This window comes from Mustela erminea, chromosome 12, assembly GCF_009829155.1.
Source record: "Mustela erminea isolate mMusErm1 chromosome 12, mMusErm1.Pri, whole genome shotgun sequence".
Taxonomy (NCBI): domain Eukaryota; kingdom Metazoa; phylum Chordata; class Mammalia; order Carnivora; family Mustelidae; genus Mustela; species Mustela erminea.
Window position 1 is genome coordinate 77144059 of NC_045625.1, and position 16739 is coordinate 77160797.

The window sequence follows — 16739 nt, forward strand, 5'->3', positions numbered from 1 at the left end:
ATTGACTGGCTAGAATTCTTCTGTAATTTTTCTCCAGTTCAGATTTATTTTTCACTTTATCTGCATTGCATGTCTATAAAATATTTCAGGATTCAACTGGTATTAAATGATTATTTATACAGAATGAGACCACTTGGCTTGATACAGAATAATAATTAAATCCCCCAAAAGAGTAGAGGGGGAAAAGAAAGAAAAACTATACTAAATTCCCTAAGAGAATTTTGGGCAAACTCTATCTACATTTTACCTATACTTTCAGAGCAAGGTATAACAAAGAGATGACACAGAGACGTGCCTTCTTCTGGGAACGGGGCACCTGGCTTGCTGAAGCACCTGGGTGGCTCAGTTGGTAAATGTCTGCCTTTGGCTCACATTGTGATCCCAGGGTCCTGGGATCGGGTCCTGCATGGGGCTCTCAGCTCAGCAGGGAGCCTGCTTCTCTCTCTGCCTCTGCCTACTCTTCTGCCTTCTTGTACATGCTCTACCCTCTCTGACAAATAAATAAATAATATCTTAAAAAAAAAAAAAAAAGAGAGAACAGAAGAGGAGATAGGATTTCCAGAAGAGCAAGGAGGTCAGGTGAATATTCCACGTGGAAAGACTGGCACAGACACAGGAAAGCATTGAGCATAATACCTGGGGAACACTGGGAAATCCAGGTTGGCTGTATTAAGGGACAGAACAAGAAAGATGATTAAAAAAAGGATCTCAGACAAGTGGGTAGAGGCCTTGAAAAGCCCAGAGAAGAAAACTGTTTGAACACAGCAGGAGACGGGAGCTACTGGTGGCTTCTCAACGGGGACACGGCACCCCCCAAAATAAGCTTTAAGATCATTCTCTCCAACCTCGAGTTCAGCCACTTTTTAACTAGACTCTCCTGATATTAGCAGCTTTCTGTTCCTCAGGAGTCTTGGCCCTGGCTGTCTCCTCTGCAGGGACAGGGCTGCAACCCAGACTTCCATGTAGTTGGTTCCTTCTTAATATTCAGGTCTCTGCCTCAAGAGTCTCCTCCCCATGGAGCCCCCCTGACTGGCGGGGTCTACAGAATGCCTCACCACCCCTACCATTGCGTTTTGCTTTCCAATAACACTTATCATAATTGATATCGTTCTACTCATTTCATCACTGGCTTATATGTCTCCTCCCACTTTCCCATAAGCTCCCCATGAGCAGGTTCTTTATCAATGGCAAAGACAGCAGCACTGTGCCTCTCAGATTGGGTGATAAGCAACAGGCACTCTGTAACAATCTTTAACAGCTGTATCGAGACCTATTTCACATACTATAGATTTTGCCTATTTAAAATTCACTGCCCAATATTTTTGTTATTTTCAGAGTTGTGTGAAAATGACCACAACTCATTTTAGAACATTTTTTTCTCAACCTCAAAAGAAACCCTATACCCTCCCTCGCCATTACCCGATCCTCATCAACCCTTCTAGCCCGATAGGACCACTAATAGACCTTCCATCTCTTTGGATTTGCCTATTCTGGACATTTCATAAAAACAGAACCACATTGTCTGTGGCTTTTTTTTTTTTTTAAAGATTTTATTTATTTATTTGACAGAGAGAGATCACAAGTAGGCAGAGAGGCAGGCAGAGAGAGAGGAGGAAGCAGGCTCCCCGCCGAGCAAAGAGCCCAATGTGGGGCTCAATCCCAGGATCCTGAGATCATGACCTGAGCTGAAGGCAGAGGCTTAACCCACTGAGCCACCCAGGTGCCCCTGTCTGTGGCCTTTTATGAATGGCTCTTTTCACGTAGCATTAGTCCTTTCAAGGTTCATCCATATTATAGCATGGATCAGGACCTCATTCGTTTTTATTGCAAAATAAAGTTCTGTTTATTTTGTTTAACCGTTCATCAGTTGATAGAATCTGGGTTGTTTCCACTTGGGAGTGTTTTTGTGGGAACAAAGGTTTTCACTTCTTTGGGGTATACAGCTAGGAGTGGAATTGCTGGGTCACATGGTAACTCTGCGTTTGACCTTTTGAGGAACCGCTAGACTGTTTTCCAACATTGATGCTACCACTTTATGTTTCCACCAGCATGTACAAGGGTTCCGATGGCTTCACATCCTTGCACACACTTGTGATTATCTGTCACGGCCATCCGAGTGTCAACTAGTATCTGACTGCGGTTTTGGTTTGCATTTCCCTGATGTTATATACAGTTCACGTGCTTATTGCCCACTTGTAGATGTTCTGGGGACGAATGTCCATTCAGATCCTTTATGCCCATGTTTTAATTGGGCTATTTGTCTTTCTAGTACTGAGCGCATCTTCTGGATCGAACTTTCTTATGAGGTATGCTTTGCAGATATTTTCTCCCATTGTGTGTTCTGCCTTTTCACTTCCTCGGGTGTGTCCTTCAGTAACAATTTTTTAAATAAAGCCATGCATAAAACCAACTCTTTAGGGCAGAGAAAGCCTCAGACCTGCCCATAAGTGTACGGCAAATTAGTGGCAGGACAGGACTTCAAGGGGAATGCAGGTCACCTGCCTTCTGTCTTGGGTTTCACTTACTGGTTCTCAGAGCAGTGTCCATCCGTCCCACAAGCAATGACATCATCCTACGATAATTCAAGAAATGTATTATTTGGCAAATTGGCTGAAGAGCACTAACCAAACAGAGAGATGCCCCAGAGTTTAAAAAAAAAAAAAAAAAAAAAAAAGAAAGGAAAAAGAAAAAGGAAAAGCAAAAGAAAAGAAAAAAGGATTTGCTGGGAGCTAGGCTGTAATAAATCCTAAGCAGCCTACAATTCAGTTTTCTCTTGGAAAACTCTGAAGTTGATGAATGGGGTTGCATACACACAGGAAAAAAAAAAGGTATTAGTTAAACGCAAGTAAGTACAACAGGCCAACGAGTATGCAGTAAACTTCTAAACTTATAGTTCTGGATATCTGCTTACAACATTAAAGGCGCTGGAAGGGTCTCCTTCCCTGCACTGCATTTGAGCTAGAGAGCACTGCCCAGTTTTATTTTGGTTGAGAAACATCAACTAGTAAAAACAAGGTACAAGCCTGGGAACAGTGACATGGAAGGAACTGGGATATTTGTACAGCTGGAAGAGCTTCTCAGAGTAGAGAAATACCAGACCTGAAGCACTTATTGCAAAAATATCAGATCTTAAGTACTTAGTACAAATATAGATGTATATCATATATATATGGAAAGGACTTGGTTTTAATAAAACTTAACTAGTTCCAATGCTCGTAGGGGACCCACATTGTGATCTTTCCAAGACAGAGTTAACCTCTTAGATAATGCATGGATTTAAATAGAAATTTAATGCTTCCTTTGTGATGCTAACCCTAAATTAATGATCAGGTTATGTAAGAATACAAACAAGATTAATCTAACACTACACAGAACAATCTAAAAATACTATATATTAGAGAGCAATCTATAAATAATTTTTTAAAACATATTTTAAAATATGTCTATTCCTATAGGGCAATAAAGTGTGGACTAAGAATAAATAAAAGACACGTTCAGAACACAGCTTTGTTATACTCTATATATTAAAAGGGCAGAATCCATGACATGTGAGTAAGTTATAGGTATAATTATTTATTGTAATGGAAGTGGCTACATGACAACTTAAGGTGGAGGCAAACATAAAATGTAACCAAGTATATACCATCTTAAAATTATCCTTAAATATTACTTCTGGTTTCACATTTCCCATTGACACTCTTCCCTCTATAGTCGATGTTCAATGCAATCTTCAGTTTTAAAATCAAATACAGGAAGACTCATTTGGGAGTTGAAAGCAATCACCCAGGTGTCTGTCTTTTATCCCTTAAGTTGATACAGGACCTCCAGTGTAAATAATAGCACACGGATGGGTAGAGCAGAGATAATACCTAAATTTATTGAAGGAGAATTGCAGGATGGGGCAAACCCCATGTCTCCCTGCCTCGGGAGTATGCCGGCAAGATGACTTGGAATCCTCATCTTCTGCAAACTGGTAAGCCTGCCAGCATCCCAGCCTATCCCAGCTGATTCTGTCTAACCCAGAGGCCTTCACCTGTTTTCTACCTGATCGGCTCACCAGCATGTCCACACCTGGGACCTTATCATGACGCAGAGCAGCTCCAACCTGGAGCCTACCAAAAAAGAAAGAAAAAAAAAAGTACACACACACACACACACACACACACACACCCCTGTGGGATGCCTCCATCCCAAGTTTCCACTTCTGCCATTCTGGTCCAGCAGGCCCTCTATTCTGACTTTGTACTCACAGCTCCTACACCCGCTCCACTCCTTTGACCCACCAGGCCTAATTGGTCCCCTCCGCCCTGCTCAAAGCCTGGACACTGCGCTGCACCATGTCAAAGGTGCTCCCGCTCCTATCCAAGAGCCCTTTGATTCTGTCCGGGGTACCGACCCCACCCGCAGCTTCCCGCCCATGTCCTCCCTTCTCCCTCCCACTGGCAAATGCTTATTCCCTGTTCTGTCCTTTCCCAATCTCAGGTTTCTGAGAGCCAAAAGCACAGAACAGTAAGGACTGCTTCCTCTGTTCACTAGTCATAGTCAACCGCTACTTTCCGAGCCGTGACTCAGTACAAGCAGCAAATACCCTCATTGCTATGGGGCGATTCGGCTCATCTTTTCATAGTCACGCCTCATGGATGACTCTTTTTGATCTGAGCATGGTGGAGACACGGTGTTCCATTAGTTGCAGGGGCACGGTGTAGGGACTGGACTCGTCTAGGTGTCACTCCATGCTACTGTCGGTCACTGTGCAACACTGATGCGACACCACTGATGCTGTTCCCCATGCTGTGCCTTTCGCCTCTGCGACTTCTTCACTTCGCCCCTGGAAGCCCGCACCACCCGCTCCCCTTCACCCATCCTGCCCACCCCACCTCCCCTCCCCTCTGGCAACCACCACCAGTTTGTTCTCTGTATTCATAAGTCCGCTTCTGCTTTTTTGTTTGTTTCTTCATTGGTGTTTTTTTAATTCCATATACGAGGGAATCATATGGTATTTGTCTTTCTCCGCTGGACTCACTTCCCTTAGCAGGATACCTCCACGTCCACCCCCACTGTCACAAATGGCGCGATCTGATCCTTTTTTAATGGCTTCTTACCAGAATTTCTGCACCAAGCCTCGAAGCACTGGGGCTGCTGGACACCAACGTCCCCCAGCTCTCCCCAGTCTCTGCCAGTGGCCCTCACCTCAGAAGTGACTCACGAGATTGAGCTATTCGACACAGAGTTCCTTTCCCCCTCAACTTGAACTCCCCTGCGTCTTCCACTCAGCCTGCAGTCCTCCTTAGTCTCGAGGCACAGGGAGGGCTGAGCTCCTCTTGTCTTCCAAACCTATTGCTCCCTGTGTGGCCCTTCCTATCCCACGTGCACACCGCACTAGGTGCTGGGGACACAAACGGGACCGGGGCATGGCTCCGGCTCCCAGCTAGTGAAAAGATGTGCAATTACACATGCGCGCGCGCACACACACACACACACACAAATATGCATACAATTAGGGTAACCATATCATTTCTCTTCCAAACTCAGACATGTCTGAAAGGAAAAGGGGATATTAGAAAAGACTTAATGGAGGTAAATGCATAAGCCAGGACCATCCCAGGAAAAACAGGAGGTACCGTCACACTAACTACAACATGGTAGGATACCTTCAACTATGGAGCCATTACAATTTGTCTAAAATTATTTAGTAACCCTGGGAAAGGCTCACAATATAATGTTAAGTGAGAACAACAGGATGAAACCATATATAGAGACTGAGCATCACTTGGTTAAGAACAAAAAGCAAGATATAATGAGGGACATCCACTGAGTACGTAGCATGTGCCGGGTACTGCTGTCAACTGTTTTTAGCTAATCCTCTCAATGATTCTATGACAGAAATACTATCGGATCTTTTTCACACACGAACAAACTGAGGCACGAAGAGCTTAAAGCACTTGCCTACGGTCTCCCAGCTTGGAAGCAGCAGTATTAGGACTCAAACCCGTCTGGTTCTAGACCTGTGACCTAGCTACCCCGGGGCATCCATGAGACAGAGACAGGGCAAGAACACAGGTATCGAGGCAGATGTAATAAGAAACTTCTATACTCATTTCCTGTCCCACATCCTCAAGTTCCCCCTTATCATTCAGGCACCAAGATCAAGTTAACCTCCTCATCACCAAACCTTTAAGCCACTTTTCAGGTCCCATAGGCCAGATTCTCTCTACAGCTCTTCCCACTAGTGCACAGCCTAGAAAGGGAATACCTGTTCTCGTGGCTTCTGAGCTGTACTTTTGGGGACTCCATGACTCTCAATATCCCTTTATCCCTTTACCCCTAAGAGGAGACATCCCCATAAAGTTCTGTCTGCCGCCCCCTCGACCCTCCACTCCTCGTGCCGTAGCCCTTAGCAATTCCATTCTACCTGCGTGCCCTTCTCTGGAACGGCGACGTTGAGCTTGAACCCATCCTTTGGTTCTCGAGCGCTCCTGCAGACCGCCTCGACCCCATAAACCAGTCCTCCTGGTCCCGTGACCATCAGCTTGACAGTTACCTTCACCTTCACCCTCCTCCTCATCCTCCACTTCCGCTTAGTTCCCGGGCCATACTGAGTCCGACCCTGCAAGGATCCACGGCTGCTCTCTTCCCATGGTGCCAGCTTCCGCGTCATGACCAACAGCCTTTGCCCATACGTGCGGCCTGTGACCCCACTCATATCCGTCCTCCGCTGCATGACAGCTCTGAGTAAAAATGTCCTGCTTCCTGGAAAGCACAGAACGTCTCACGTATTACACGGTGGACTCCCCCGTTGGCTGAGGTGGCAGGTTATTGCCTCTTCTCAAGGAATTTCAACCCAACTCTTTATCCTACGTGATGACGTGATGAACTTGAAACTCCCTGGCGTAAGCATATAAAGCCTTATAGAACCCGATCTGTAGGAGGACGTTTTCACGTCCTGCATCCGCTTTCCCTTATTCCCCAGAAAAAGCACCCCCTCCCCTTTTCCCTTGGGGAACTGTCCCTCCCATCAATGGTCAACATCTCCCTCACTTCAAGGGTGAACACATGATCCAAGGTGACCCACCCCCATATGGCCATCCCGGTGGACAAAGTCTGTGGCCTCTGAGTAGACAGATGACCCCGTCACGAAGAACTGGAGTCTTCTTCAGGGTTAATTTCAACAGCAGGTAAGGGAGATAGTAAGAATCGTAGGAGCTTTGCTGTCTTTGGGGAAAGGGCCTGTGTGAGAGTAGGATATCAGCACTACCTCTGGACTTTCAGCTGGACAGACTCACGAGCACCTTTTACAAACTCTTGGATCTGGAATGTTTCAGAATTCAGAACTCTCCAGGTGAGACATGCACAACAGGGCCCATAGGCGTATTATATACGCCTCCGCCGGCCTCAAGGACACCATTCTCATAAACAAACTCATTAATGTATTTCTGCAACAACAGCAACAAATTGATGCTCTAATTAATGCCAGTTTAGGTCGGGATAGGTTTTGCCATGAAGAAAGCACACATCAGGTAAGGCCTGTCTGCACCCAGGGTTCAGCTGCTGTTTTCAGAACCACACCCAATGGCATGCAGATCTGTTTAAACCAACAGTCCCTGTTTCCTTATCTGATTGTTTATTCGTATTATTTCAGCAGCAAGAGATTGGGTTTTCAACAGTGGCACCTACGAGAGTCCCATCTGTATTCCCATATTCCTATATTTCAATTTTATTTTCCATTACTCCTCCATGTGTACTCACATCTGAGTCAAACGCAAAAGGATAGCACAGGGAATATAGTCAGTAATATTGTAATAATGTCGTATGCTGGCGGACAGTGACCACACTTATCAGGGGGACAGCTGACCGCTGAACATAATTGTTGGATCAACGTGTTGTAAATCTGAAACAACTAGAACATCGTATGCAAATTATACTTCAATAAGAAAAAAGACCGTGCTTTGACTTTTCTGCTTCTTCCTTGCGGTCTGTGCCTTATAGACAAAGCAGCCCAACCTAGAGATGGAGGACCTTAGCGGGCTGAATTTCTAGTCTGTTCTCCCCGCCCTATACCTCTGTCCATGGCTCTCAGGGACAAAGTACACATATCACTGTCCTTTCAAGGGAGGCTCAGGACTGACACTGACCCCATCTCCTTGCAGCCCCCACTAGATCCCCAGGGGCAAGCACAAGAATCTAGAAAATCACCAGTCACTCCACTTACAGAGCCCTGCATCAACCACAAGCTCTTACTTTCCTTCGAGCAGCTTATGCATCTCCTTCGAGGCCCTGCAAACTACCTGATGCTTCCTGGTCTTATTTCCTTTGTATATTCGTGTTCCTTATTAGGCACGTGATCTCTCAGCAACCCCGCCTCAGCAACCCCGCCGGCAGGCTGGAGCAGGTATTAGGGTCAGGGTCCCCTCTTTGAAAAAGGAGGCAATGAGAGTCGAGTTGGTTAATGAGAGAAAGAGCCCTCCAACTTGCTGACTCCTACTCATGTTTTCTTCCTGACCTCACTGCCCTGCAGGGATTAACCCACAGCGAAGAGTTTATGGGCACTGATTGTCCTTTCTCGCTACCTTTAGATGCAGACATCTAATCTGTTCAAACTGAACAAATACCGCATGAGCAATTCCATTCTAGTGATGTGCATATTTACTTTGGTAAAAATAAAAATTAAGATATATACATTCATATGGATAGGCACGTGTCCAGATATCTGCATACTATCTTTTTGCATGCATGAAGGTCTGTAAGCATTCATTTTTCCCATCCAGGAAGCCAAAGCCTTCTCTATCATTGATTCCAACCTGAATTAGCCAAGTGATCAAGTCTCAAGGCACAGAGATGCCTGGAGATACTTCAGCCTCGGGGAAAAACCCAGACACTGCTTCACATAACTGGAACAGACAGGGCAAATACCCCTCCCTGCCCAGGGGAGCTTTCTGGGGCAGGACTGCCCCTCCCTTAACCAAAGAGTCAGACATGGCTGGCCATTTTCCCAGCACACTACCCTGCTTCTCTGGCTGACCTTTAAGGTTAGGACCTCTGGATAGCAGCTCATGAAAGACTGTGATAAGGCAAATTCAGCTGCCTTTGGGTGCACAAAAATGCAGTTTTTCATTTCCAATAGATCCTGAAAATCCCAAGGGCCACATACGAGCCATTCCTGGCCTATGAGGTTAATGCAACAGAACCACCATCATCGGGCCAAGCTCTCTGAATTGCTTGCTTTTTTTTTTTTTCCTCCAGTAAAGGTTCTCCTGCTTATGAGAACGAAGCCCGTGATAGCTGCTAGCGGAGGTCAGGGCTGAGGTTCTTGGGTGTGAAGGGCCGCCCCGTGCAAATCCAGAAGGATTCCCACCTCAATTTCTTTGGCTGTTTACAATGTGCCTAAAAATTCAACTAGGGGGAGCATGGTCCGCTCCCATTCGGCCCGGCAGGCGGGCCGTGTCCCTGCTTGCAATGCCATCCGTATGCACCCAGAACCCACTGGCCGCTGTTTACCAACATTTCAATCATCCCATGTTACCCGCGGGTCAGAATTAAACAGCAGAGAGGGAGGCCTTCCGCAGAGCTCTGAACAAAGCTCTTCCTGCTGAAGACATCTGGGAAACGCTGCTTCTAACTTTCCTCATACAAACTACCTTCAGAAGTAACATGCAAATTCAAATTCAAATACAATCTCACATAATGTACCAAGGTCACGTGCTTTCTAAAATAATCAGTCTTCAGATAATTTTCTCCTCTGTCTTCCGTCTCCAGCGAGCTTATCCTATAACATTTAATGGGCTACAAAAAGGATCAACCAGGGAGGAAGCCACCGCCATGGGAAATCAGCCAGAATTGTTTAGAGTCCAACAGAAACTATTTTTTAAGTATTTTATATTGTTAGTTGAAATGGAAAACCATTTTCCCTGTCTACAAAGCTCTGATTTAGCTCTTTTTACTCAGCCATTAAAAATTTATTTTCCTGATCGTCACATTTTGCATCTCCCATTTAAAAAAAAAAAAAAAAAAAGTCTTCTTTTCGCCCTACCTAAATAAAGTTTGAGTCTCACTGATTTCAGACTCAGATTCAACAAACCTTTTGCTGCAAACCTACCTAGGCACTGAGTGATGCAGAGTCAACTCAGCCTACCGTCTACAGATTCATCATTTTACAGACGGAGGAAGAGGGGCTCCATTAAGTTCACGGACTTGGCTGCTTTCAAAGACCTTGCAAGGGGCATTCCTGGAGTTTCCAAGTCTCTGCTTCCAATGGGAACTCCAGGTAAAATATTTCCCCAGTATTGCTTGCATCTGGCTTTATCCTTCTGGAATCTTGCTCAAGGTAAGTCACACAGTTTGAAGAGAGCTTTTCACTACTGATAATCTCAGCTTGGGATCCAGGATTGTATGCAATTCACAGAAGGATAAACAGCTCTTGCCCACTGCAAACAACCTTCATGAGGGACCTTCCCCCTGAGTTCAAACAACCAGAAATTAAGCCCCATGGTTGGTAGAGTTAGTCCACACAAAGGTTCACAATTAATTTGATGTCAGCTCTTCATTCTTTCTGTCATTGCCACCCTCTGCCCACGATACTGCCAGTTCAAAGAGTCAGATCAGCCATCTGGGAGGGGGGACCAAGGCCTGCCTTCCCTCTGTGTGAGGCCAACAGGCAGGGCCTACTGGAGCCTAGGAAGGCTGGCAGTTGGGGTCGGCAGGGGAAGAAAGGCAGGGCATTCTAGCAAATCAATCACTGCATGAAACCTGATACACACCTATGTGATGACAACTACCACTACTGATTATGACATCATTTCAGATTTTCAAGGCATCACCATTCACAAGTACTAACGTTAGGCGGAAAACCTCCCAAAACATAATGCTATCTCTGCAGCCGACAAGATAAGTCTCATTCTTCTTCCCTTCCAGGAAGTGGAGTGAGCCCTTCTCACCTGTTTGCTTGCTTGCCCTCCTGTTACCCCACATATTCTATTTTTCATGAGCACAAGAGGCACACCTATTCTTTTTCTGTAGAAATCTCAAGGCCAGACATTTTACCTCTGGCCGTTCTAAGTGCTAAGATGTTATAGAAAACATCACACAGGGCGCCTGGGTGGCTCAGTGGGTTAAGCCGCTGCCTTCGGCTCAGGTCATGATCTCAGGGTCCTGGGATCGAGCCCCGCATCGGGCTCTCTGCTCAGCAGGGAGCCTGCTTCTCTCTGCCTGCCTCTCTGCCTACTTGTGATCTCTGTCTGTCAAATAAATAAATAAAATCTTTAAAAAAAAAAAAAATTAAAAAAAAAAAAAAGAAAAGAAAACATCACACAGAAATTCTGAGTAGTAAGAACTGTACCTTTATGGTGGTCAAAAATTCACTACCTTATCCCCCGAAAGATTACACTAAAGCTTTTAATTTACACCACCAAGATATTGAATGACATCGGTCACAAAAAGAGGTCTCAGTCCCAATTCGTGACCCATGAGGTGGGTACCCCCAAGCCCAAATGGGTAAAACCAGGAGGACATTCCAGAGACATTCGCAAATAAGTCACTACCCTCCACGGAACCTCAACGGGTTTACTGATAGAAAGAAAGAATAACAAGAGGATGGCTAAAGGGTTAAAAGGTCAAAACAGTAAAGGAAGAATAAGATATTAGTTTGGACCTAACAGTGTATGGATAGAGCAGGTGTGAACTCAATTTATGCCCCGAAGACTTAGCATAGGGTTACTCCCCTTTGATCTACAGAGAAAATGCTTCACACTGTAAGACTAGCTGACCTTTTTACACTGGTTATGGCATCAGTTCAAGGGTCCTCCGTAACCTCTGCAAGCACTAAATTTCTTCACTGGCCTTGTAAAAACCACAATAAATAGTGTTGGGGTCATCTGCACGGAAAGTTTCTTCACGTTACTTTTTAGATAAAAAGCCGCAGCTCTTCATTAGAGGGCCCCCTGAAAACACAGTCAGGTGAAGTTACGAGACCCTACAGTGTCTGCTTGTTCGAAGTGGGTTCAGGGACAGAACCTCCTCTCTCATTCTGCTGCATTCTGCAATATCCAAGTTCTATTGAATGAGTTCATTAAGAAACAGGTACTTCTGCGTTTGCTGGTCATGAAGCTTCTTAGAGTCACCAAGTACAGGTCTGTTTGAACTAAGTGTCTGTGAATTAAAACTGAATGTTTGCTCCCCATCTATTGAGTCACTAAATCAGAATTCAGGGGATTGGAGCTGTTACTTTGTGCCTCCTTCCTCCTGTGGGCTGGGGAGATACCCTAAAAGGGGGATTCATGCAGGAGGAGGACTAGGCCTGAGAGTCCTAGGTCTGAATCATGGTTTTGCCACCTAGCTGGGTGATCCTTAGCAGGTCAACTTCTCCAGGGTCTTGGATGTTGGGGAACAGCCACCCCAAATGCTCATTTTGCCCATTACCAAAAAAGTGCATATCCAAGACCTTATTTTCTAACTATGTCTCATATATGGGAGATGCTTCCTGTTCATTGGACCTGAGAGATGCTTCTCTAGAAAGATTACTAACGAGACCACATTCATTGTTAGGGTTCCCAGTTCCAGACCAGGGACACAACCCAGCACCCAGCTTGAAGCTCCTGTAAAAGGAGGAAGAGACTCTATTTTCTTCTGACGAAGTAAGAAGCTAGGAGAATCCTAACACACCATCAGGATGAACTCTGCCCGGCACTCAGGCAACAAAATCTGGCTGGTTTCCTTTACTTCCTTCAGGGCGTGTATGTGAGATACAGACGTCGGGGTGTGTGTGTGTGAGAGAGAGAGAGAGAGAGAGAGAGAGAGATACAGACCTTGGGGGTGTCTGTGTGTGTATGTGTGTGTGTGTGTGTGTGTGTGTGTGTGTGTGTGGAGGGGCGTGGTGGGTGTAGATAAGGACCTTGCCCCTTGCCCTGGCTTCAGCCCTCCACAGGACTGGCTTCTCAGGAACACGTCCTCCCTCTGGACCCGCCGAGCCCCAAACCTCGGGCTCCTGCTCGGTTGAACCCTCCAGCGCTCCCTATCTCCTTCCAGATGTAGTGACGGCAGCCCTGCCTCCAGGCTCAGCGCTGCAGACCCCAGGCAGCCGACGGTTGCTGTGCTCCAGGGCTCTGGTTCATGGCCAAGGAGCGCGACGGCATCAGAACCCATCTGTGCCTTCTTGGCCCCGGAGCACGAGCAGCACCCTCCTCTCCCTTCGCCCTGGCAGAGCACGCAGGGCACGTGCATCCGGAGCTGTCTCCAGAGCCGGTCGGCTGCGAAGGTGCCCCATCACCCTCGCCTTCCGCCCCTAGGCAGAGTCAGGCCAAGGTCTGGCCAGAGCCCCGTCCTCCAGCCAAGCCTAGAGAAATAAGTGAAAGGGGTGTGGGTACGGAGCTGGTGCGGGATGATCGGGTCACTTTCTGGGACCCGGGTACGCAGCCCTCTCCGCTCCGATTTCTTGCAGGAAGCAGAGCGGGGAAACCAACACCGTTTAGCTCGGAAGCACCTCTAAATCTGTTCCTTTTCCAATCATACTCATAATCCCATTTAATTCATTGTTCCGCAGACGGGCAGCCCTGCCGAAAGCCCGGGAACGGCACCCTGCAAAAACCCCGCGCCCTGCGGCCAGTCCAACTCTCGCCCCACGGCGTCACCTCTGGGCCCCGCACGTTCCTATCCGCGGGGAGGCTTGCAGTTCCCCCAGAGCAGAACCCAGTCAGCGGGCCTTGGAAGTTTCCCATCTCCTGTTTCGACCCGGGTCCGAGAGCCCCCCACGCGGATCCCCTGAGAGAGACAAGGAAGCCGGGAGGTCTCCCCCCAGACCTGCGCTCACGCCGGGTCCGGCCCTCTCTTCCCCTCGCTCCGCCTCCCTCCTCCAGTCCCCGCGCCTCCCGCGCCTCCCGAGCCCAGCGGTTCTCCTCCCCAAGAGCAGCAAACTACTTTCTGGGCTAAATTCAGGTCTGAGCAGGAAAGGTTTCCCTTCCTCGCCTTCTCCTCACCCTGGCTCTCAGGAACCGCAAGGAGAGCGCTCACCCCCCCACCCCTCGAAAGGGCTCAGGCTACCAGGGCTCCCCGACTTCGCAGCCCAAAAGATCCAGTCGGGTCTGAAACCACCACCAGGGAATGCATCCTCCGGAGTTTTCCAGAGACCCTACCTGTGCCTTGTGGCTTGCAAAAAAAACCAAAACCCAAACCAAAACAAACAAACAAAAAAACCAGCAAGTAAACAAAACCACCCCCGGTAACTTTGGGGAGTGTGTGCGTGTGTGCGTGTGTGTATGAAAGAGAGGGGAAAAAATCGGGCAGGAGTTAGGGCAACAGCTGCAATAGCACATCTGGAAGAGGGGGAAGGGGGTTGACAAGGAGGGGGCCAGAAGCGCGAGGTCGCGGGGGCCTCCCCCCGGCCCCGGCGGCTTCAGGGCCGAGGACCGGGCCAGCCTGCCGTTACCTGTCCTATGTTGATGAATCCGTACTTGCTGGCGATGCGGTTGGCCTCCGCGAAGCCGCCGGCGATTTTGACTGCCCAGTGGTTGGTGTAGACTCGCGTCCGGCAAACGGGCAGCAGGCAGCCCCCGAGCAGCGCCAGCACGCACAGCAGGTCCAGGCGTCCCGGGCAGCCCCAGCGGCTCCCCCAGCCCATGGCCGCGGCGCCTCTCCGCCTCCCTCGCTCGCTCGCGGACTCCGCGCTGGAGCGGCGCGCACAACTAACTTCTCCGGCCTGGGCCGGCGCGGCGCGCAGACCCCGGCAGCCCCTGGCCGATCCGCAGCAGGCGGCGAGCCCCGGCTGGGAGCAGACGGCGAGCCTCGCGCCGGCTCCTAGACCATCCCTGGGGCTGCGGGGACCTGTGCTCCCTGCCCTCCGGCCCGCGGGGCGATCGGCGGGGGCTCCCCGGCTCGCGCGCAGGAGGCGGCGGAGTGGGGCGGGCGCCCTCCCGCAGTTAGGTCTCGCCGGCTGGGCTCCCGACTCTCCCTCGCTCCTCCCCGGGCCCCGGAGCGCGGCGGAGGCGGCGGTGCAGACGGCGGCCGGGCGCCCCCTCTGCTGGCCTGGGCTCCGAGCGCTCGCTAGCTCGCTCCCCGCGCTCCCTCTGGCTCCGAGCGGCGCGCGAGGAGTGTGAGTGGCAATAGCAGCAGCGCCTGCTCTGCATAAATGACTCCCCCCGCCCCCCTAACACCCCTCCTCTCCCACAGCCCCCTCCTCCTCTCCCTTCTCCGCCCGCCGGAGAGCGGCCGCAGCCAGGCACCAACCAGGTCCTAGCGCCGCCGGGTTCTCGGGGCTGGAACCTCCAAGGGTCCCGGGCTGCAAAAGCGAGTCTTTCCGAAGCGCTGGGAGCAGAGCTCCCGGTGTCGACGCTCTGCCCCGTACTCGTCCTTTCCTCCTGGGATTTGAATCGATTTGCCGCCCCTTCCTGAAAGACTTAGGAGATCTACTCGTTAGTACGAGTCAAGCGCCCCAGGATTCATTCATCCTAGCTCTGAACCTCCTTAAACAACGAAGTATTTAGGAAGGTGACTTGCGTGCCAACTGCCGAACAAATAACCCGAGCTTTTCACTTCGTTAATTCTTCATGCTTTTCAGCAACTGTTTATTTTACTCGCTCTGCTCCCGGGAGAAGCTACCACACAGGTCCGTAAGGCGCATCGACTCTTGAAAGCCAACCCCGGTGCCTCCCAAGCCAAGTCTGTTGCCTGCTGACTTTCGAAATCTGTGCATCTGATACGAGGCAACGCCACGGGAGAGTAAAATTCCAGTCCCGGAATTGAGCAAAGATGTTTCTATGAATATTTGGTATGAAAGCGGATGGAGACGTTGGGCCAAGGGAATAACTTCATTCATTCGTTCCACAGAGTCTGATGAGGGCGGCTTTTTCTCCACCAAGGCAAAAGTTTTCCAACTTTTCCAAGCGCGGCCCTGTAACAGTGAGAGACTTCAATATAAAAAGGACCACAGAGGAAGTTCAGATGAAATATGGGCCCGCGTCGGCTCCATGGCTCTCTCCAGCGCTGTGACTGAAGTGGGCTGGAGTGAGCTCGGATTAACCCTGATTCTGCTGAACAACCTCCCTGCCTCTTTTGGTGCCACAAGATGATTTCATGTGAAAAAGGAAATGTATGCTTTATGTAAATAGCTCAATTGGCTTCCAGTATTCACCATACCCACCTCCTTTTCCCAACCCACCAACATTTTTCTTCTTAAGCACTGGCTAAATGTATCTGAGATTAATTAACCAATCCCCATCTCTAGCTGTGGGTGATGATTCTTTTCTCTGCCTAGGGCTTCCCTTTCTTCCCTTCTCCCTTCAGCGGAACCACACCAGCAAACTCAAATTCATAAATGTAAAGTTCATCAAATTCAAAAAGTGAAATTCGTAACTCATCAGTTTGTAACTCATCAGCACTTTAGGACAATTTACACATCGCATAAGGAATGCCATGTTATCGGATCCTGAAACCAGACTCACCAAATAGCATTACCCCCTCCTTAACCGATGAAGTGGAAGGTCAGAAAAGCTCAATCATTTTGCAGAAAGACATAGAGTTTATTCTGTTTGTTTGACTGATTTGGCACATCTCTTGAGCACCTAGAACTTGCCAGGCATTGTGCTAGACTCTGGAGAAAGGGGAGGAGGGAGAGGAAATGGAGCACAAAGGATTAGCAGAATTCAGGCTCTGAGTAACTCTAGATGTGGTTTATTGCTATTGTTGTCATTGTTATTTGCAGGCAGAAAAGCACAAGTTCTATGCCAGGGCTTTCCGGTTTCAGTATGGTCTTGCTA

General features: G+C 48.5%; 1 protein-coding gene across 3 annotated transcripts in view; it reads right to left on the bottom strand.

Annotated features, from left to right (window-relative positions):
* Window positions 1-15131, bottom strand: part of PCSK5 (proprotein convertase subtilisin/kexin type 5) — a 449406-nt gene extending 434275 nt beyond the window's left edge. For 2 of the 3 annotated variants that reach the window (XM_032308751.1, XM_032308750.1), the window contains exon 1: window positions 14414-15131. In XM_032308751.1, the coding sequence (XP_032164642.1) occupies window positions 14414-14605 (192 nt within the window). In that variant the 5' untranslated portion in view covers window positions 14606-15131. The remainder of the gene's footprint in view (window positions 1-14413) is intronic. The other variant, XM_032308749.1, reaches the window with a different exon arrangement.
* Between the last annotated feature and the right edge of the window lie 1608 nt (window positions 15132-16739).